Source organism: Neospora caninum, chromosome XII (assembly GCF_000208865.1).
Source record: "Neospora caninum Liverpool complete genome, chromosome XII".
Classification (NCBI taxonomy): Eukaryota; Apicomplexa; class Conoidasida; order Eucoccidiorida; family Sarcocystidae; genus Neospora; species Neospora caninum.
The window spans coordinates 6,145,389-6,166,759 of NC_018398.1; the positions used below are offsets into that span (position 1 = coordinate 6,145,389).

At 56.3% G+C, this 21,371-nt stretch overlaps 4 protein-coding genes across 4 annotated transcripts; all 4 read right to left on the reverse strand.

Annotated features, from left to right (window-relative positions):
- Positions 1–1,545: 1,545 nt before the first annotated feature.
- On the reverse strand, positions 1,546–2,503 carry NCLIV_068270 (conserved hypothetical protein; the record flags this gene model as incomplete). The annotated part of the gene is made up of 2 exons (XM_003886379.1): positions 1,546–1,828; positions 2,253–2,503. The coding sequence occupies 2 exons, from the start codon at positions 2,501–2,503 to the stop codon at positions 1,546–1,548; spliced, it is 534 nt and encodes a 177-aa protein (XP_003886428.1).
- A 2,709-nt stretch (positions 2,504–5,212) lies between these two features.
- On the reverse strand, positions 5,213–9,737 carry NCLIV_068280 (hypothetical protein; the record flags this gene model as incomplete). The annotated part of the gene is made up of 6 exons (XM_003886380.1): positions 5,213–5,336; positions 5,930–6,035; positions 6,634–7,019; positions 7,446–8,063; positions 8,808–8,922; positions 9,173–9,737. The coding sequence occupies 6 exons, from the start codon at positions 9,735–9,737 to the stop codon at positions 5,213–5,215; spliced, it is 1,914 nt and encodes a 637-aa protein (XP_003886429.1).
- Positions 9,738–11,665: 1,928 nt separating this feature from the next.
- NCLIV_068290 (hypothetical protein) lies at positions 11,666–13,426 on the reverse strand (the record flags this gene model as incomplete). Its single annotated transcript, XM_003886381.1, has 1 exon — positions 11,666–13,426. The coding sequence occupies one exon, from the start codon at positions 13,424–13,426 to the stop codon at positions 11,666–11,668; it is 1,761 nt and encodes a 586-aa protein (XP_003886430.1).
- A 2,127-nt stretch (positions 13,427–15,553) lies between these two features.
- NCLIV_068300 (GD23551, related) lies at positions 15,554–20,227 on the reverse strand (the record flags this gene model as incomplete). The annotated part of the gene is made up of 9 exons (XM_003886382.1): positions 15,554–15,645; positions 16,169–16,289; positions 16,499–16,555; positions 16,736–16,789; positions 17,163–17,243; positions 18,072–18,158; positions 18,633–18,781; positions 19,121–19,337; positions 19,496–20,227. The coding sequence occupies 9 exons, from the start codon at positions 20,225–20,227 to the stop codon at positions 15,554–15,556; spliced, it is 1,590 nt and encodes a 529-aa protein (XP_003886431.1).
- Between the last annotated feature and the right edge of the window lie 1,144 nt (positions 20,228–21,371).

Consider the following 21,371-nt stretch of genomic DNA (forward strand, 5'->3'; position numbering starts at 1 on the left):
ACAAGACATTCAAGATCTAAACCAGTTGTCCAACTCGTAGTATATATACCCCCCGAACCCCCCCCCCCCCCCCCCCACCTAGAGTAAATAGAAGAACGAAAGCAACGCGTGCGGGGAGAGAAGAACGAGAACCACCGAGGTGAGGAGTCGATTGTTGTGCTCTTTATGTCCACAGTTCTGACACAGCCAGTCAATTCGCAGACTCGAGCAGGCCGTGGTGTGTAAGAAACACCTTACCCTGCGATTTTGCCTCATGGAAAACTCTTCTTTTTAACGTGACACGCAACAGACAGGGAACGGACTCAGCCGTCAGGCTCGGGCTTGTGTCTCGCGGGCAGACCGGTCTCCCGTTCGTGGCCGAACAGACGAATCCGCGTCAACTGTAAAAGAGTGCGTCCGCTAAAATGGATCCATTTCTGACTCACGCTGTGGAGCGTCAGGTCACTCTGAATCTCTCCGACATCCCAACAAAACGCCCGACCTAGTAAATACCCGCGTGTGCCGACCAAATGTTGCGCTGACGGCAAGGCCTGCTACTGTCTAGGTTACCGCGACACACAACAACTGCCGCAGGCAGCCAATCGTGGAGGTACAGCCGAACAGGGATATATGTATACTCAAGGACAGACGCCTCTGTTCTGAACGATGTTCACATGAGAGTGTCCAAATCCTAAAACCAGAGAGGAAATACACCTTAGGTACCTAGCCCGGGTGCGTTGGGGCGCGGGCTCGGCCTTCTTGGCAGCACGCATGTTACGCTTAACATGGGCATCACCGGCGAGGAGTGAGTGAGTGAGTGAGAAGAGGGCTACGCCCCGTCGAATAACATGTCGTGCAAACGCGTGAGTGGGGTTCGTCCCACCAGAGGCATTTGCAGCTTTTTTTTTCTCTGGGGAGGAGTCAAAACAGTGCTTGAGGGGGTGTTGCGTTTGTTGGAAACCGCGAACGCTTCCCACGCAGCTGTCTGGAAGCCGATTCTCCCAGCAAACTCCAGCTGCGGCGCGGGCGCACACATCCGTGGAAGGCGAGTTCGGCAGGTCACAGTTCAATAGAACGCGTGTTTTTCTTCACCCGATTTTCTGAGTGACAAAATAAAACAGGTTTTTCCGGGACTCCCCGATGGCCCAGCACGAGAAGGGAACCTTCTCTTCCCTCCGGGAGTCGCGCTGCTGCCTACAGCGCTCGAGACAATGTCATACTCCAGCGGAATTGAGACACCGAACAAAAACCCCCGCGACGACCTCACGCACAGATCCAGCAAAGCACGTGCGGACGTCTCAACCTCTCTCGAGACTTCCTTTCTGCCGCACGTCGACAGACGCGCGTCGCCACGCTCCGGTGCTTTGTCAGCAGCTCCCTTTCCGCAAGCACGCAGATCCACCGCGCCTGGTCAACGGCCTCTATCGCTGACTGACCGTCTCAGGGCTGAACGGAGCTTTCTCCAGAGCGTCCACTCCACGCGCGAGGATACATACCTTCGCTGCGCAGCATCGCACTGGCGAGGACGCTGAGGGGGGGGGACAGGCCGGCCAGAGAGCGGACGAATCACATCCAGTGGAGAAGATGCTTCGGTGCACAGTCGTGCGCCTGGTGGACATCAAGACAGCGCGCGGAGCAAACGTAGCGGGCCTGGAGTTGGTAGCGAGACATCCCAGACTGGCCAGTTCGCGCGGCGTCCTGCGCTGTCGACGCGAAAGCCCCCACGCGTCGCCCGTTCACGCAGAGCGAGCAGCGATACTTTGCTGCGAAGCCGCAGCAGCAGCAGAGACGCCGGGGCAGAAGAGCAGACGGCCCCGCATGCAGCGTCGCCCAGCAAGGAGCGTCCGGCCTGGAAGCACGCATGAGGGAGTTCCGCACACACACACACACACACACACACAACGCGAAAAGGTGGGACGAATGGGGAGTTTCAGCCAGGGAACGGCGAAGACAGGCGGAGGCACGACGGGTGAAGTCCAGAGGCAAAAAGAAGCCGCACAGAGCGAGAGCGTCCGCGCAGCCAGGCGAGGCACAGAAAAAGGAGGCGACAGAGAGGAGACAGGCTGAAACACCTAGAAAGACCAGGGTACCCTAGCATGCAACTCAAAAATGGTGTAGTGCACTGGAGCGCATCGACACCAGAGCGAACGGCGTTACCTGGTAGCATCTCCACTTGCACTCTGGCAGCGAAAAGCAGCAGAGGCAGCCGACCCACAAAAGCGGAAGAGCCGGCGATGGCAACTCGCGGAAAGCCGACGCCGAACACGCCTTACTTGTCAATTTCTTCTTGGGCAACGATGAGGTTGACATCTAGGGGCTCTCGTCGTTTCCTCCACTTCTTCTTCTCTCCCGCGTGCAGGGAACTCCGAAGGCCTTTCTTTTCCTTCTCCTTCTTGTCTGTCTTCGTAGTCTTGGACGGTTTGTCGGACTCCTCCTCACCGTCCCTCTCGTCGTCTGTCTCGTCCCGGTGCTGGCGCTTGCGAGAAGAGCCCGCAGGGGGGGACTGTCGGCTGCGCTGGGCCATCGAGCCGCTCGCCTCCAGGACACGCCGCCCGACAGCGGGTCGAGAGGCCTTCGCCCCAGATTCACGCGATCTTCCTCAGGCGGCGCTCAGAGCTCGAGTACTCGTGAGACGGATGAAGGGCGGCACACAGACAACGCCAGCCTTCCCGGCGGGGGGGGTGGGGGGGGGGGGGACAGCGACTGGCTTGGAAGTCCGAGAAAGGGAAGGAGCGGCTTCCACACGGCTGCAGAACGGCGGCGAGGTCGAGACAGGGTTTTGCCGGGCTACACGCCGGCGTCAAAAAGCTAGCTGATAAAGAGACTCTGGACGCGCTCCAGCTGCGGAGGAACGGGTTCGCAGAGAAAATCCGGAGAAAGCCACAGCGGCGGACTCCCGCGCAAGCGCAAAGAAAAGAGCGAGAGGAATGACGGCAACAGGAAACCCAGCGCGGCCGTTCTCGTCGAGCACCCGTCGAGCCAAGAGACTGAGCTGTTTACGTGAGACGCACAGTGTTTCGAGAGGAGCAGAAAAAAACGTTGAAAGACTGCGAGTGTGGTCGTTCAGGGCCTTTCAGATCCTTTATCCGAGAGCCCAGTCAGGTCGTGTTCAGTTTTCCAGTCCCGGTATCCGCCGGAGCCCGGTGGACGGGTGAGCTCGTCTAACTGGACGAGAATAGAAAGAAACTCGAGCAGGGGTAAAGGGGATTTGCTTCGTTTGCGGGAATCGGTTCGAGGTGCGAGGTTTCGATTATGCAAACAGAAATGCAGCTGCGTCAAACAGAGCATGCGAAACGCCAAGACACAGCCGCGCATGCAATGGCTGTAGAACCGTTACACATGCATCGTTCACCCCGGCCAAAAGGTGTGCAAATTATATCGAGTAGACTGCCGTCACCTCTTGCCTATTCTGGTTTGTTCTACGGTCCTGGAGTAGTGTCTAAGGCATTTCCCTTCCATCAATTCCAGTAAAGTGTTCAAGAATCTGAGTAGAGAGTCCTCGACCGATGACGAAGCTGGGTAGTAGAGGGAGTCCGTTGCCGGGACGCCCTCCGCGTTGTATCTTCTGTCCGGTGTTTTGTTGGAATTTCGATTAACGCTGCCTGTGGCAGTCAGAATTTATGGAAGAGCGGCTTTTTTGTTCAAGAGTCGAGGGCCCTTGGAGGATGAAAGTTCGCTTGTTACAGCACGAGAACCTTCCATTCTAGGTGGAGCGGTTTGCTGGCCGTTGATTGACGGGCGTGCCGGTGCGTGACTCGACACGAGGGAGGGTGACTTCGTATGCAGCTTTCTGCGGTTTCAAGGAAACAAATGTTTGATTCCGAAGGCACACTTGCCATGTTGAAAAGCGTAGAAGAACAGTCCACTCGCGGTGCACAGCAATGCATGTGCAGAGAAAAACCGGCGCCTCAGTCACGTGGCTCTCAAAAAAGACTTGTCACTCTCTCCACAGTTGTCTATTGCCCAACAACCTGTTGCGGGAGTGCGAGGGGAGATGGGCTTAACCAGCACGAAGGCATGCAGCTGTGCCGTGTTTTGGTTACAGCGGAAAGGCGCGTCGCCGAACTGCGAATGTGTCGGCGGAAAACGGCGACTGGTCGCTGCTCTGGACGAAGTCCAAAACGCTTCCTGACCGCCACTAGCAAAGAAACAACCTCGAGCAGCACACAATCATAGGCTGAGTTTGACTGTGTCACTTTGAGTTCTGTTCTAAATTACAAAGGCCACACAGGGTAGAGAGGAAACACCAACACATGCGTGCCCGACAGGGCGAGCAATGTAAAGGCAGGCGTTCGCAACTAGACAACAGGTAAAATTATATCAATCGGGAACCAGTAATTACACTGATTGGGCTTTCCTGCGACGCTGGCACACGGCGGACCAAGACCATTCTATTCATCGTATACGGGGTCATTCGATTTGAGTTACACAGTTCTGGATCGCATCGAATAAACAGAGACATTATAGTACCTAGGATACTGAATGTGACTCCAGTTATGATATACAGACAACCAAGTGGAAGGTGGCGATGGTTTCCGCTGACCGCCGCTTTTTGAGAACTGAGGCACGCCAGTCTCGAGTTCTGTTGACAGGGTAGCGAGTCTTTCTCTGAGACCTCAGCTGTTCGAGAAGATGTGAAGGTGAGTCTGGCCTTCAGCGTTCGCTGTGCCACTGAGACGCTTTCAAGGTCAACGACAACGCCGTGTCTCACGGCGCCTTCCGGCCTTAATCGCTCCACGGTTCAGCCCCGCCGAGTTTCCAGTTCTTTCCAGCGTCTCTTCAGATGGCAGAAGTATAGCAAATATAACTGAGGAGACCCGCGTTGAAGCGAAACGGTTGGATCCACGGCCGCTTCGTGGCAACTTCGTAGCCAGCATCATCTCAGGCAAGCCTGCTACCACACAAATCGCTGCGGTAATCCTGTCTAGTGGAGTGTGAAGAAGCAGTACGAAAACTGGTGCATTCCCTGTGGTCAGTTCTTTCCCATTGTTCCCCTGCCGAAAAACAGAGACCTTTTACTCGCGCCACAGCGTAGGCTGTCGGGCGACAAACGCGCGCATTCCCAAGCCGACAGACAGTTTTTGTCTCCTTTCCGCGCTCCACTGCTCGATACATCGAACGCGCGACCTTCCAAAAAGAAGCGGTCACTTCCTCACAAGAAAGTACGTACAGAAAAAACGTGTGGTATGGCAGGCCGTGCGGACACAGCCTCTCTGAACATGTGTCCCACGATTCAGACTACGGCGTCAGCCGTCAAAGTCGAAAGACGCAGCTGCGTGTTTTGTTTGCCGTTGTTTGTTCCGATGTAACTCCCGAGCTTTCGAGGACTTGACCCGGTCCCGGCCACCTTTCGAGACCTGAGGAGTGCAAAGACACCACAGAAATAGCGAAGCGTGAAACACACTCGCAAGCTGCCGGCAGACTCTTTGCCGCTATCTACCTTTCGAAGCCATCTGAAAACTCGGAGGCCGTCACTGGCCCATCCAGAAATGGAAACACACGCCCATGGCACAACACTATATACGCCGAGCAAGCGGGATGATTTGTGCAATGCAAGCACATCGAGAGAACCCTTTTCTATCAAACGTTGCCGTCCGGAGACCCGAGGTCAACGGAAAAACGCGACTCTGGACCACGGGTGGCCTGCAGTCCTTGCAAGCTCGTGTGCGCCTGTGAAGACTGGTGGAAGTCATGGTTTGGACTCCTGACATGACATCCAAAAAGATGCAAAGCCTGACGGATGTGCAGCGAAACACATAGAGCTCCGGACGCTTCGATGAGAAGACGAAGGGGTTGTCTGCGCGGACGATCGGCCTCGCGCATCCCACCATATAGCGTTGCTTCACAGTGTGTGCATGAACACACCGTAGCTCTTACTACGCCAGACGGCGGGGAAACCACAGATGTGGTTCACCCTCCTGTACGTGAGAGATCTCTCACTTTTTCTCACCTCGAGAACCTCGACTGCGCTTGTATCCGAGAAGTGTTCTTGACGTCCAGCACCCGATCCCCGACCCCCAGCCGAGCTATGAAAATTGGGCCGAAATCCGAGAAAGCTGCAAACGAAGTCAGAGCCTTCAAGCAAGTGCTGTTGGAGTGAACCTCGTAGGACGCTCCGAACAAAGTGTAGCTGTTGCCGTTTCTCCCAACCCCTCAAACTTATCTTTATGGTACTTTTTGTCTGACCCTTGCTCCTTCTACTCCGGCTCCCACCAGCAGTCTTGTCCTCAGAAACAAAAGAAGAAAACGTCGTTACTAGCCCCAAACACGAAGGATCTCCGTCTCTGTCGCTTCCAGCTGCGGTGTTGGCCACAGCGCGAAAGACAGAGTTGCTGACTTGTTGTTCGGCGCGACTCGCAGCGCGCAGCTGCGGAACAAAGCAGGAGTTGTTACTTCTGCCCAGCAGTTCGAGAGCGTCAAACACGAAAGGAACACAACGCCGCAACCTGCCGCGTATCGCTTCTCGCTTTTCCGCTGTTGAAAAGGCGCCTTTCGTCTCTGGAGAGGCGAGCGACGCAGTCTCATTGCCCGCCTCCTGAGTAAAGGGCGAGTAACGGCCTTCAGTCTTCCAGAAACTCTCAAAGAGGAGAGCCAGCAGCTTTGCGGCTGCGCAAAGAAGTGCTGGCGAGCAATCGCGAAGTGCCGAAGCCGCACCTTCTTTCTGGCGGCCTTGAGACGCCACCGAGGACGCCACCGAGGGAGGGTTTGATGGCGAGGCCTCTGACGCATTCCTGGCTGTTGAGGAGGGAGACAAGAGCGACTGAGGGCGACCCGCGTCGGGCGGCGCGGAAAGCGAGGCAAACTGCTGTCCATAGGATTGCCGGCAAACGGCAGTGGAGGCAGATAGCGAAAATGTGGAGCGTGCGTCCACATGCGCCTCTCCCGGTTTCTCAGCCACGCCGATGCGGCCTCCAGGGACGAGTGAACGAGGCGTAGAGGCTTCCGTTTTGACGGGAAAAGGAAGAAGAAGATTCGAGGATTGCACCGTTGTGGTGTTCAGCAGCACTGATGCTCCGCAACGCCACGCAACGCCTCCAGGCCTGAGAAGCGGAGAAGCCAGGAACCGACGCGACATCCCGCAAGGTTTGGCGTGCAGTTTCAGCTCTGACGCCCTAAGGAGCCCCTGGAATGCAACGTGCAGATGCAGTGCTGGCGAGAGCAAAGCATGGTAATCTGCGGCCTCTCGAGTGCACCACCAGACGGCTGTGTCCGGGAAAAAACGGGACGAACAACTTCCTTGGCTCCGACTGACCACGACTGATCTCCCGTCGCGACTCTCGTACATCGCGGACTTCCCCCGCACACACGAAGAGGACGACCCCTCATCGCGGCGTACCCCTCTGCAGCGTTCGGCCTCAAACGCAGGGTCGTGTCTCCCACAGCGCTCGCTTTCCGTTTTCACGGGGACGCGTGTGTGTCTTTTCCGTGTTCGTGTCGCGATTCGCGCGAGACGCGATCCGGCTCACCCTTGAGTCCAGTTCGACAGTTCTCTGTCGGTCAAGGACCAGCAGAGAATTTGCAAGGCTTGCAGCAACAGGATGAGCTCTGTCTCTGCATCCTTTGTCAAGGGCCCTCTTCTCTGGCTGGGTGTAGATCCGCCGCTCGCTTTTGCGGTGGACGGGAAAGACGAAACGCCCGAGACGACGGAGCCTTCCGGCGGCGTCCACTTGAGGCCGTGCGCGGTTCTTTGCGAGTGGTGCCCCGAATGGTGCGAGAGAACGTCCTCGCGCTTGTTCTCCTCGGCGGATGCAGCTTCGTCGCCAGTCCGGTTCTGAGTGGAGCACGGAGGTCCGTTCCCACCTTCGCGGTCACCGCTGAGTGTGCCGGCATCGGAAGTCAAAGGACCAGCGAGACGCCAGCACGCGTTCACGGGAATCAGACGACCAAAGCGGCTCTCGAGGAAGATGAACATGCTTTGGTCTCCTGACGTGGGTTCCGAGACGCTGTGTCCTTCTCGATCTCCAGGCGTTGCGTTGTCGACACACGCGCCTTGCGTCTCGTCCGGATACAGAAAGTGGCAAAGCGCGAGGAGCACAGCCGCCTCGCCTCGAGCCGCCGCAGTCGATTGAGAGGACACTGCTTGCCTAGCAGTCAGATGTAAGTGCTGCACACACAGACGTGCATAGCAGCGTGCGAGAAGCCTCAGCGGTGACGACGCGGCTGCAGGCAAAACACGGGAACGCAGGCGTTTCAGAGGCAAAACACACGGCGCGAAGTCTTGTCAACTATTCTTTGGGCGGACGCGGTTTCGGTCACGCCTCGCCCTCACTGGGTGCAAGCGCCGGTGAAAGACAGAGTGCGTCACACTCCGCTCGTTCTGCTCCACGAGCGCGCGTGGAAAGAAGGAAACTGCGTTCATTGGCACACGCCGACCGGAAACCCCAGCTGCACACTCGCGCAATTTCTTCATGGTTTTTCCAGCACGAATCGCCAAAAACGGGCGCATGCCGTTTCTCGGGGAAGGCGCGACTTCGAGTTCGGCCCCTCGGGGGCAGGTCTGGGAATCCACGTGTTTGGTTTTGCAGCCTGGAGTTGCGATTGCCAGGCCTTCGTCTCCATTCCATCGTTACTTGAGCTATGTCGGGAGAGAGACTGTCGCCGAGATGCAGCAAAAGGGCTGCGAGGAGGCGCGCCGCAGCCGTTGCCTCCGCCGCTCGACCTCGCGTGAGCGAAGCGGAGAGAGCAAGAATGAACTCCGCCGATCTGCAGAGAGAATCCGGACACCGCGTCGACCGACAATGGCGGATTCAAGTCTGCCTGCAAGTTCCCAAGGCGAAATGTTCGCGCGCACGACCGCCGCAAGAACCACATTGCGCAAGATAGCTCACCGTTCGCGCAGGGACATGTCGCAGATTCTTCTCTCGCCAACCGCTTGGACGAGCCTCTGGATAATCGGAAGCCTTCGCGGTCCTACGCGAGTGGCGGTGACCGACTCAAGGAGCGCTGCACGGAGACGTCGGAGAGTCCCGAAACCGATTCACAACCTCTGGTTGGAGAGGCAGGAGGTTCACCCGTTACAGCCGTCTCGAACACACGCAGCAGGTCTGCACACCTGCGCGACCGTCTTCCACTAGACTGGTGAGGAGAAGGTGGCAGACGATGTGTCTGTGGGCACGAGAGTACAGGAGCGGTGTAGGTGCCCGCAGACAGGCTACCCCGGAAAGTGTTGCGAGGCGTGCAGTTGGGAATTTACCGTCAATTTCCTCGTCAGTCATTCGCTTCTTCGTAGACTCGGCAGCGCGTTTCTTCTCCGAAGCCGCGCCGCCTCGGCGACAAACCGTCCTGCTTGAAGCTGTGTCTCGCCAGTCCTGATCCGATCTGTCGCCGTCACTCCGCGAGACGCCTTCAACATCTGAGTCGGACCAGTTTTCCGCGAAGTCTCCGTAGTCCCCATAGTCACCAAAGATCCCTTCGCAGTCTTCGCCGGCAGCTGAGACTCCCGCAAGACTTGTACTCGCCTCGAAGTCGTCTTCGACGGCCTCCTGCGTGGGTGGGATCTGTAAGGAATGCGGAGTGGGAAGAGCGTCTGGAGCGCTACCAGACACGGCTGACTGGCGAGATGTCGCAGGGTTCCTGGCGGGGTCAAGACACCGAGACGAAGCATCAGGAAGGGGAGCTGACGACGGCGGAGTTTCTTGGCCGTCGTCATTTGGATTCGAGCAGACCGCATCTCCGCCCCTCGACGCACGAGCGGACGCCGCCTGCTGGCGCCGCTGCAGTTGGCGAGCCTTCATCAACTTCTTTGACTCAGACGGCATTTTGCTCCTGCGCCGGAATTCCCTAGAGATCCACACGATAAAAAAGGGGAGGGAAGGCGCGACGGTCAAGGCAAGACGCCGAAAAAGGAAGGATGAAGTCGAGGCGCAGGCGGCCAGTGTCGAAGTGAACTGGACGAGGCGTCTGCAACCCAAAAGGCTTCACTGTGTGCCGAACAGCGGTACGCGACGCTGAAACTCCTCGGCTTCCCGTGCCGGTGTTTGAACCCAACAGGGAAAACTTCCCCTCGCCCGGGGTTGTGAATTAGTCCAGTTAGGAATGGAACCAGGCAGTTAGAAGGATGCTTTGCTGAGAGGCTCCAACGGGGAAACGCCGTTCGCCTTCAAGAACGTGACGCAGCCACTGGCCGCATACACAAACCAGATACACAGTGGCTTCAGTACGTTGACTCTGCAGTGAAAGTGGAGCTCGAAATCTTTGCGAGATACGAAGGAACGAAATTTTCTGGAACTCGAGGAACAGGAGACAAGGCGCCACCGCCGTTGAGCGAGAAAGCAACGCCGGGACCGGAAACTGGTGTGCTTCTATACCGGAACGAAACACCGGAGCTCTTGGTTGACGGCAGAAAGCCTGAACTCACACGCCGACCGAAGGAGACTCACTTTTTCCGTGAGAAAAAGCGTAGATCACGCTAGGGTGCATGCTCCATTCTGTGCCTGTCGAACGCTCGACACGCGAAGATCGGCTTTTTCCTGTGTACCGAGCAGGCGCGGAAAGCCGCGATGGTGACTGGACGATGAGAAAAGACTCGACACGCGCTGTCTTTCGTGTGCCGCAGACTCCTTTCATGAACGGATTTAAAGGCTCGTGTGGGTCAACAGAGACATAGCAGGCTGATTCTATCTGTCTAGAGGATAAGTTGTCTCTTTTGTTTTTAGCGAAGGCGCCGTGGAGTCTCGCAAATGCGCATCGGAGGCGGTCCGCAGGCACCCACTCTGGTTCCGGTGCATGCACACTCTACGTTTGCTTCTGAGCCAGGTCACTAGCGAGTTTGAGATGTAACACAGGCGTATGGGCCATTTGTTCCTCGAAACCAGATGTGCACAGCATTCCAACCATGTCTCCTGCCCCGGATAGCTGCAGGTTAAGTTCCTTTCTTCGTGCATTTTTCTACGTTGAACACTCAAGTCAGCTGTAGCAAGCAAAAATGGATCGCCTTTGTAGTCGTTTTTTGAAGTTTTTACTGAACACAGGTAGTGGTGCCCCTTTCCTTCCCAGCATTGCTTGCTAAATAGCGCACGTAGAGGAATTGGAGTTGCGAAGCCGTGAGAGCCTCCCACCCCTTTCCGGCTGACTGCGGTGTGGACTGAAGCTCATTACGCCGTTCGACGGCGGCTGGAGAGGAGACCGCATTTAAAACCGGTATTGTGTCATTATTGCGCCTTTTCCTGTTTACACACATGCCGACTTTTTGTGGTGAAAAATGGCCGTACTTTTGGCACTGTGGCACGGCACCGTGGAAGCATCTCTGCCGAATGGGTAAAGGGTCACCGTTGTGTTGAGGACTCTCTCCTCACTCTAGCTGTTACCAGTGCAAGAGGATCTCAGCCATACTTTATCTTCTGCTCGCGGCATACTGAAAACAAACGTTTAGGATCGTTTTCAACCGTGAAGTGGCGGCAGATATGGAGAAAACGTGGAAAGTCCGCTCCGGGGTTCCCGCTCTACGAGGTCTTGGGAAGTAGTCGACTGTAGAGTGGCGAAACTCGTGTCCTCAGAAAAACAGGAGATCGAGTGAAGAATCCACGAGCGAATGTATAAATGTACGATCGTATAATGAAGGTCTATTCGGGATTACTGTGCACAGTCACCCAAGCCAGTGTGTTCGGATCCATATGCAGCACACGCAGAGATGGGCAGAGCCCTTTGATCATCCGAGGAGAGAAACACTCGTTGAGAAACACCTTCGTTACATGCCACCTTTGCTCGTGAGAACGGGCATGGGCGCTGCCTTGGACACAGGCATCGGAGGCGGCACGCTCTTCTTCGATTTACACTGAGTCCTGTACTTGGTCTCGTAGCAGGGGTAGGATTGCTGTTTCACATCATCGCGGTAGCAAGTCTTGTTGACAGTGTAAGACTGCGTGGAGCACTGGTTTTCCATAACGGTTTTGGAGCACTTGTAAGCCTCTTTGGAGGGGACGTTTCTGTAGCAGGTCTTGTCGACTTCGAATGGAACTTTCTTGCACTCCTTCCTGGGGCAAGAGTACTCGACTTCGGTCGGCACTTTCTTGCTGCACGTCTTGGGGACATACTCGCATTGCTTCTCCATCGTCGTCTTCGAGCATTTGTATGGTTGCTTGCGCGGCACAGACTTGTAGCAAGTCTCCTCGAATGGCACCATCTTGGTTTCGCATTTCGTGCGGTATTTTGTCTCCGGACAACTGTAGGGGACCTTTGTCGGAACCTCTTTGTGGCAGGTGTCTGGGACTTGAACGGGAACGTCTTCGCACTCTTGCTTGTACTCTGTCTTCGGGCACGAGTACGCTTCCTTTGTAGGCACCTGTCGGGTGCACACATCAGGAACCTGGACGGGAACCTTCTTGCAGGACTGCTTGTATTCGGTTTTGGAGCATTTGTACGGCTGCTGGACTTGAATAGTCTCGTAGCATGTGTCCGGAACCTCATACGGAACCTCCTCACACTGCTCCTGGTACTCCGTCTTGCTGCATTTGTAAGTCTGCTCAGTGGGTACATTCTTGTAGCACACGTTCTTGCTTGTGAACGGCACTTGGCGGCACACACGCTTCTTCTTCAGCTGGCGCAGTTTGCACTCTTTGCCCATGCAGGGAACTTGCTCGACCTCGTCGGTGCACTCGGTGCGGAATTCTGTCTTCGAGCAGTCATACGCCTCTTTCGACATGATCGTCTTGGTGCACGTGCTCGGAACCTGGACGGGCACCTTCGTGCACTGGTTCCTCGTGAGCGTCTTCTTGCACTTGTACGCTTTCTTCTGATCGACAGTACGGTAGCAGGTATCGGGGACTTGGACAGGGACTTCGCTGCAGCTATCTTCGTAGGATGTCTTGGAGCATTTGTATTGCTCCGGCTTCATGACGGTCTTGTAGCAAGTGTCGTCGACCTGGAACGGGACTTGCCGGCATTGCTTCTTGTACTCAGTCTTGGTGCATGCATACGGCACTGTCTTGCTGTCTTCCCTGTAGCATGTCTTGTTGACAGTGTAGGGTACTTCAGAGCAAAACTGCTCGGCCTTGGTCTTGGTGCATGGATAGGCCTCCTTCTCCATGACGGTCTTGTAGCAGGTGTCCGGAACCTCTACCGGAACCTTTTTGCAAACCTCCTTGCCGCACTCGAAGGTCTCCGTGGTGTATTCAGTCCTCTTGCATGTGTTCGGCACCTCGTAGCACTCAGTCTTGTACTGAGTCTTCGGGCAGGAGTACGGGACGCGCTGCATTGTTTGCTTGTAACATGTGTCCGGAACTTGCACGGGAACGTTCTTGCAGACTTCCTTTTCCATGGTTTCTGGGCACGAATAGGGCTTCTTCTTCGTTACATCCTTGTAGCAAGTCGACTGTACCTGGTACGGAACAGTCTCACACACTTCCTGCACAACGGGCGGAGGCGGCGGCGCGCCTTTGGCATCTGCGCCCGACAAGCAGGCAATACCTGCCGCCAGGGGAACCAAAGTGGAAACGAAAAGGCGTACCATGTTGACCAGCAAATCTGTGGAAAATACCTTTTCGGAGAAACTCAAGGGCAACTTGAAAAGTACAGGAGACTTGGACTTCCTGCTTTATTGAAGCAAAAATATGATACGAAGGCACGGGCCTCACCCTTTAAAGCCAGACCCTCGAAGAAAGTACAGAAACGAGGAAGTGACAAAGGGACAGGGCGACGACTTAACATCGTCTACGCTCCTGGAACCTCTCCAACCTCGTGTGTTGACGCGTCGGAGAGAGGAGAGGCGAGGACGCAATTCCTGCCTCTCTCTTTTGGCGGCGCTCTGCGCGCAAAAAGCGCATCAGAAGCGGCGGGAGAGCACTGCCTATTTTTGGACAGCGATAACTGAATCGCGCGTACACGCGAATACAAGGACAGAAAAGCTTGTGGTACAAAAGCGGCGCCAAAAAAGGAGAAAGGTTAGCTTCAACCAGTACCGTTTCCGTCGATCGTGCCTGTATATTTAGGGTATCCCTGTGCGACGAACACAGCACCGGGTTGTGAAAGAGGCGCCCGGTGCCCAGACTTCAGTGAACACACATGGGTCGGAATGACATTCGTGCGGCTCGTGGCAGCAGTCAAAGCGGTAGCAAAGCTAACGGTCACAGGAACTGGAACAACGTTCTGTAAACATCCTCGATAATGTTCTACGCTCCCTGTTTGTAGAGCCGGGCATACAACACGGTACCGGCGCCGAAGGTGTCCTTCGAATTGATAAGTAGACATGCTTCATGCTCGTCAGAAAAATCGCGGGTCCGCGCTCAGGGCCGCTAAACTACCAACGTTGCGGCGAATTCCGGTACTCGCATTACACGATCATCTGATGCTGTACCCAGAACACCCCTTTCTACAGCAAGCGTAGTCCTTCTACGACGGCTAGCGCAGTACAAGTCCTTCACCGTCAAACGCAAACGCGCCATGCTTAGAGAGAACCTCGTTGTTTGCCTAAAACGCGGGGCTCAGTTGTGGACAAGTAAAGACTCCGCCGCCAGCACATCTGAGATCCGCCGTGGAGAGCATTGTCTAGGTAGTGCTGACTCAACGATATACGGGTGCCTTGGCTAGACAAATGTGCTGTTATGCAATCGAAAGCACCGTCGACGGATGCAATTGTGATGTGTGGTTATCTGCATACACAAATATGTATTGCTAGGCACTTGCAGTATACGAACATGACGAACGTCACCGAAGAGAACTGCGCCGTTGTGTTTGTCTGCATAGAATACGCTTGACAAACAGGGACGAGTCCCTCCCACCGCAGAACTTCCATTCCTAATTCCTTTGCTTAGAAACTTCGGCTTTCGTCGGATCCACCCAAATGAATTCCCGCAGACTAACCCACATTTAGGCTTAAACCCTTTCTGCTCAGTGTAAGTCTCGCATGTGACGGCGTACACGTTAACGGGAAGAAAAGAAGATGCTTCTCCACAAACCTGTGGATATGCGTAGCGCCAAAAGTTGTTTCCGGCGGAAGCAGAGATGCGAAGGAGTGCTCTCAAGGACGAGCATGCAGACAGAGGCAGAAATAGAGACCATTTTGGTCGAAAAAGCAATACGAAAAAAGACATTCGATAGGAGGCCACGTTCTCTGCTCCAGCGACAACGCCCTGCGCAGAACCAAGGAAACGTTTGCTCGAGTGCATCCGTTCGTACCGATTCCCGTGAAGATCCACCGAAAAAGCATGAACCCCACACTAGCCACAAGCTAAAATCCGAAAGACGGCATTCTACCCAGGCTGCTATGGGGTTGCGTTCTGCCCAGGAGGAAACAAAACCTTTTTCACGATAACCATGGAAACAGATTAGTCCGGTGGATGGTTGTCTTTTGAACAAGCTTCTACCTAAAAGCTCTGAGACCCCGCCATCCGCCGAACATCCGTCACGAAACATCTCCGAACTGCTTTCCGCACGCCCGTGCAGATGCACACGCTGACCCTCCTTCCTGATTTTCCCCTCCCCCACACTTTCGCGGGTGCGGCTGAAGAATGTCGACCGCGAACGCCGGCCAGACGACCTTTCGATGCTTGGCGGCGTTCTTGCATCCAGAAGTCCGACTCAAGGAACGGTCCCTTTCCAGCGATTTTGTCTCCGCGCCCACACAGTTGACGCAGGGAGCTCAGGCCGTCTTTTCCTTCTTTTCAACGGATCCAGAAGAAGTAAATACTCGGTCGAGAACAACGCCTTTAATCCATTCCAGGATAAGGAAACCTGTAAGTTGGACAACGCACGCGCTTCAATGCGCTCGAAAGGTGTCGCCTGAGGAGACAGAACTGAAATCCCCAAGACGACGGAATCGTTTGACCACTACGTTTTCCGGCAGCACGGCACGTCCCGAACGGACAGAGGATCAGCACTACACATCCCCTTCTCCATGTAGACAGTCCGTCGCGTCTGTTTTGGAGTTTCTCTTGCACAACTCCGTGGACCTGCTCTAGTCAAGCACTCGGGTCAGCCGCCATCTTCCCCGTCGTGGAGCCTTCGGCAATCTGTACGGCCTCCCCCCCTCTTCCCCAGACCAGCGACTCCGAAAGGATGCGTTCTTTACGGAAGGGACTACAACTGTGGCGGCGGTCTCGAGAGGTGAGTTCGAGATGACTGCCGCATCAAAAAGAAGAGGGATGATGAGAGGCCATCGAGCAGACAAAACCAGCAATGTGGGAAACGTCTAACCACTCTTCTGTTCTGCTTCCTTTTCGGAAATTGACTGTGTACGCGCACATCGTGGCCTTACCCATGAAGATTTGGAAGATGATTTGAATGTTGTAGACGAAGTTCGGGTTCCCCGTGTTCCGCCCCAGCCACAGCTCGGTCGTTACGGGGTAGATCGAGACGGCAACGAATGCGACAACGATCTGTACGGCACGGAGTTGAAGCAGCAGACAACGCGAGGCAGGGAGAGAAGAAATGAAAACGGCTGACGGAGACCGGAAGAGGGCGCGTCTATCTCGCCAAAACGCAGAAAACGCCCGCGTTCTCGTAGCCCCGCAAACCGCCTCTGAGCCAGAGGCCGTCGCCCCGCAGGGCTGGTGTCGCCGACAGCTCCGTGCTACGCGCTTCTTACCAGCTTCACGAAGGCGACCTTCCTCTCCACCACGTCCCAACGACTGATGAGCAGAGTCTGTACCCGAAAACAGACATGACACCAACCGGGAAGCGGTAGAGAGACATTAGGACGGACGCCTTTCCTCCAGAAGCATCGTTGTGGCGCTGTGGCCATGCCCCGTGTGAGGAACCGAGTCGATTCCGCTCTTCATGTCTCGAAGACCGCCCCCGGAGAGGGCCTTTCGAGGGGACCTACCACAAGGAAAGCGGAATCCGATATGCAGAAGAACGGCTGAAAAAGCAAGGCGATCTGCACGCAAACAAAAGATCGCGGAGGCAAGTTCGATGTTCTCGCCAATCTACGTGGTGCGTGTTTGCTCCTCCCAACATGGCGGCGCTCTATTCTTTCCCGGGTTTCCTGGTCCGCGGGGTTGACCTTTTTTCGAGAAAAAACGGTTGCCCGTTTTGCGCGCGAGCGGCTTTATATTGTACAGTTTCGAGGCAGCCGTCTCTGGCCGGTGCCGACCCACAGCGCCCCGGGAAGCGGGGCTTCCGCAGCCCGCCGGCGAATGCCGCATCGCCTCTCGGAGTCCCAACACAGACCAACCACTTCCCCTTCCCCCCCGAGAGGCCTCTCCGAAAAACACGAAAAAGACTCGACGGGAAAGGGATTCGGAACCTACGGCGATGGCGGCTCCGCAGTACGCCAGCGGGTAGCGGAACATTCGAACAAACAGGGGCACGACCAGAATGAAGCAGTGGCCCTAGCGATAGCAGAACACACGGCGACAAAGAACGACACATGCCTTCGAGAAAAAAGAATTCGAGACAAAAGAACTGGAGAAGAAAGAATTGGAGAATAAAGCATTTGCCCGAATCTGGCAGACAAGAAACACCCGAACCTTCAAGGCTTCCCTCGTCTGTCCGTGGCGCCACACAAGGCCTGGATGTGTGAAGGCACGGACAGTGCATGCATCACGACAGCCCGTAAGCGCGTCCTGGACGAGAGGTCGCTACGCAGGATCAGCCGTGTTGGGATTCCCGGACACAGGCGAACGGGGAACACGAGAGATCCGTGCACAACAACAGCTGCGAAGCGACGGACGGTAGGGCCGATGCTGTTCCTGGTAGGTCGGGGGGTTCTGTGGAAACCAGCAATCCCGGACATGCCGACACTCCGACCACAGGTACTCAGAAAAGAAGCAGAGGATGCCGAGCTTCCTTGCCAGTTACCATCCGAACGCACCTGGAAGATCATGACGAAAAGAAGGCGATATCTTTCGAAAATCTGCGGGGGCAACAGAGATGTGCCTCGAAAAATCGGTTCGTCCCTGTCAAAACTTTGGCACGTTCCACTTGCCAGCCGCTTGTCGCTTGCGGCTGACTGTACACTTCGACGCCTGCTCGAAGGCGACTTCCGCGCGGAGTCGTAAACCCCAAAACGGAACACGTGAGGAATGACCCGCTCGAGCAGCGTTTCTTGATCCGAGAGGCAGCAGGCGACTGGCTGATCCGATCCCCTCGGCCCCTTGGGAAAACGACCCGAATCTTCGCCCTAGCACGTCCCAGCAAACGCCCTGCAGCCAGCTTACCAGGGAAAGGATGTACCAGAAGATACCGAGGTTTGGACCTAGATCCCGGACCTCCCACACGGCGATCACCGTGGAGTCAAAATAGTCCTACAGACAGCGCAGACGCGAAACACGGCCAGGCCAGAAAACGCAGCACACATGGGCATGCAGAAAGCCAAGCAGGAACGGGGACCCGCGCCTGTTCTTCCCGGACGGGCCGCGCACGCTTGCTGTCTCAACAGCTCTTTCGCGAGTTCCCGGAGGCGGCCGAAAAGCTGAGGGAAATTTGGAGACCCCGCAGAAAAGACGGTCGCTAGCTCCTCCACTCGACACCGTGGGAGCCCCGTCGGACCCTATTCTTTTTTGGGGCTGGCGCGGCGTCCGTGAGGCAACCAGTCCTTGAATCCTCGGCCTCGACACGACACAGAGCGTTGTCTTTTCGCGGGAGCGGGGAGTGGACTTCCGCCGCGAAAGCCTCTCCCAGGAAGGCCCCCAGACTGCCGACCTAGCCCCTCCCCACACTCGGCGTAGACTGCTGCGTGTGTTTCTGTCTCTGTCGGAGACGGGTCCAGCGCGACTTACAGCCGCGTCTGCTGTGTAGGCTCGCAGCGCAAAGTACGAAGCGACGTGGAGAATTGCGCAGAACGCTAGACCCGCAACGAAGAGGAGCACCCCGCGAAGAAGGCCAGGCAGAATATCTTTCTTCAGGGAAGGCAAAACCTCCAGGAGGTCTGACGCAACGCATCCACAGACAGGCTCGCAGGTTCTCATATTTCCACCGGCAACGCGCCGGACTCTTCGTTCGCTGGCAGCCGCGCAAGACGTCACCGGACCTTCGTGACAGCACGGCGAAAGTACTCGAGCCCAGTTCGTTTCCATTTGCGTGACATGGTTTTAAAACACCGGCCGTCGACACCACAAGGTCAGGGTTTTGGGCTGGGGCGCGCGTCTCTCTCTCTGTAACGAGAAGAGCTACGCCGTAGCGATTTAGGTTCTTCGGACCCCCCGGAGGGAGCCATGAAGGCTGGAGACGCGTTCGTGCGGCCTTGCAGGACGCGACGTGGACTCACCCAAGCGCTGCACTGTTTGCGTCCGCACAGCGTGCATGAGGTGAGCCAGCGGGAGAGCGAGGAGAAAAGCTTGAGGCGGTCCCACAAACAAGGCGCAGCCGAAGAAGGCGACGCACATCCACCTTGAGAGCATTCCGCCACGGGTTGCGCAGGCAAGCGCCAAGGCGAAGAAGGCGAGCGGAAGTGTGTGGATGGTCAGAGAGAGGATGGCCCCTACCTGCGCAAGACACATCGCGACTCGGAGCAGCATGGACAGCGAGGCGTTTTTTGGCAGCGATAAAGCCGCGACTCCGATTTCCTGTTCGCTCTGTCGCTGCTCACGCAGAGGTGACCTTTTGTCCCCTGAACGCGGCCTTCGCGCTTATCGTCCCTTACCGTCATTGGGTGGAGGAAGTAGCTCGCAGCGACAAGAGCCGGCGAGGCAATGATCTCCTCCACTTCTTCGCCAGGCGGGCGTTCGCCACTCGCCGCCGGCACTTCCTTCCTTTGTGGCCCTCTCGCTTTCCCCTGGGCAGATCCAGCAGCCGAACCCGGCGAGGTTCTCTGACGCAAATTCATCGCCCACGTGCGAGCCTCCGCTGCAGCCGCAGCGAGCGCAATGGCGGCGACCAGGTCTATGCAGATCAAGACGAGGTAGTACCGCCACCGACAGCTGCCGGTATTGCAGTTCTCGTCCTCCCCCTGACCCGCTCCAGTGATCCATTTCAAGCTGAGGAAGACTAGCGGCTGCTGTCTGTACACTCCACCCGTGTACGGGGAAAAGGAAAGCGCCTGGAGCGTGAGCGCCTCGCGGAAGGACGAGAAGGACGCGGACGCAGGAGACACTAAGGGCTCCGTGGTCTCTGGAAGCGTCAGTCCAACTGAGTAAAGAAACAGACGAAGAGCTACACCAACTGAAAGAAGCAGAAGAACTTGCCAGAAGCGAGACGCTTGTTTCCGACGACCTGGAGACCCGGTCGACGGGGCCGACTCCGAGTGTGCCGACGAACGGTCCCCCGGCATGCATCCCCTCTCGTCGACGGCGCTTTTTTCCGTGACTGGAGGCTCCGCTGACGACGCATCAGCGGCGTCGCCACGCTGCCGCCTTCGTCGTGTCTCTGCTGCCATGTCTGGACAACGGTGAAATCCTGGGTCCGACTGACCGACTCAGTGTCCCAGCTTGGCAGTCTTTGCCGCTGCTGGTGACCAGTCGCGCGTGTCTGTTAAGAGCAGAAAAGACGTGGAAGAGCACTCTCTCCGCGCGAGGAAAAGACGGGCGGACACTGGACTGGCCAGCTGACTTCGTGGCTGGGATCGATACTGGACGCTCGACACAGCGCGCGTTCCGCAGTCGCCAAGGGAGGAGCAACGCCCGTCGACGCCACAGAGTCACTGAAGCGGTCGACGACTTGCCGACCTAGGGAATTCCGAAGGAGTTTCCGTACTGAGATGCCCCGCAGCCTTGGGGGACCAGAAACCTGGCGGCGGCCAGCACCTGGCTGCTGTGTGGAGTTTGCGGCTGCGCCAGTGTGTAAGCCTGTGCGTGCCGAGCGAGCGAAGGAAAACAGCTTTCGCTGCGTCTTAGAATTCGCGCCGCTTCACTTTGAGACGCGGATGCGTCGGAGTGAACTTTTGAACTTTCCTTTTGAGGTTCTCCTTCCGCGAAACGTTCGATTCCCCTTCCCGTCCGCTTCCCGCGCGGCATGCCGGTCTGCCGTCTTTTGCATGTGCATGTGTGCAGCGTCAGCTGTTGCAGGTTGGCCAAACATTTCGCAAACAGCTCTTACTTCTTAGAGTTAGACTTGCCGTACCAACACAGCTCCTGCGGTTTCAAACCCCTCGCGAGGGGTTCCTTCCTTGCATGCTTTCTCGTCTTTTCAGAAACTACGCATTTTCTTCCGGAATGCACACGTTTCTGCCGGCCTCCCCCGTGCCCAGCACGCACCACCACCACTCCCTCCCCCCCCGTGTCTGTCGGTCGCTGTCCTGATGGTTGGTCGGACATGCGGATTCCAGGAAAAGAAAACTTTTCGCGAATTCGGTAAAGTTTGTTTGGTTCTTTTACCCGTTTCCTTTCGACGGAGCGGCGCTGGACTCTTTGAAAGGACCTCTTCCTCGTCCGACTTTTGCGAGGACAGCCAAGACACAGACCACGGCTCCCCCCGGCTTGTTTCTTGCGAAGCCGAGGACCGAGCAGTTTACTGACGTCACTCTTCTTCAAACTTTTTCTTTCTTTCTGCTATCTTTGGCTGTATCGGTCGACGTGGATTCA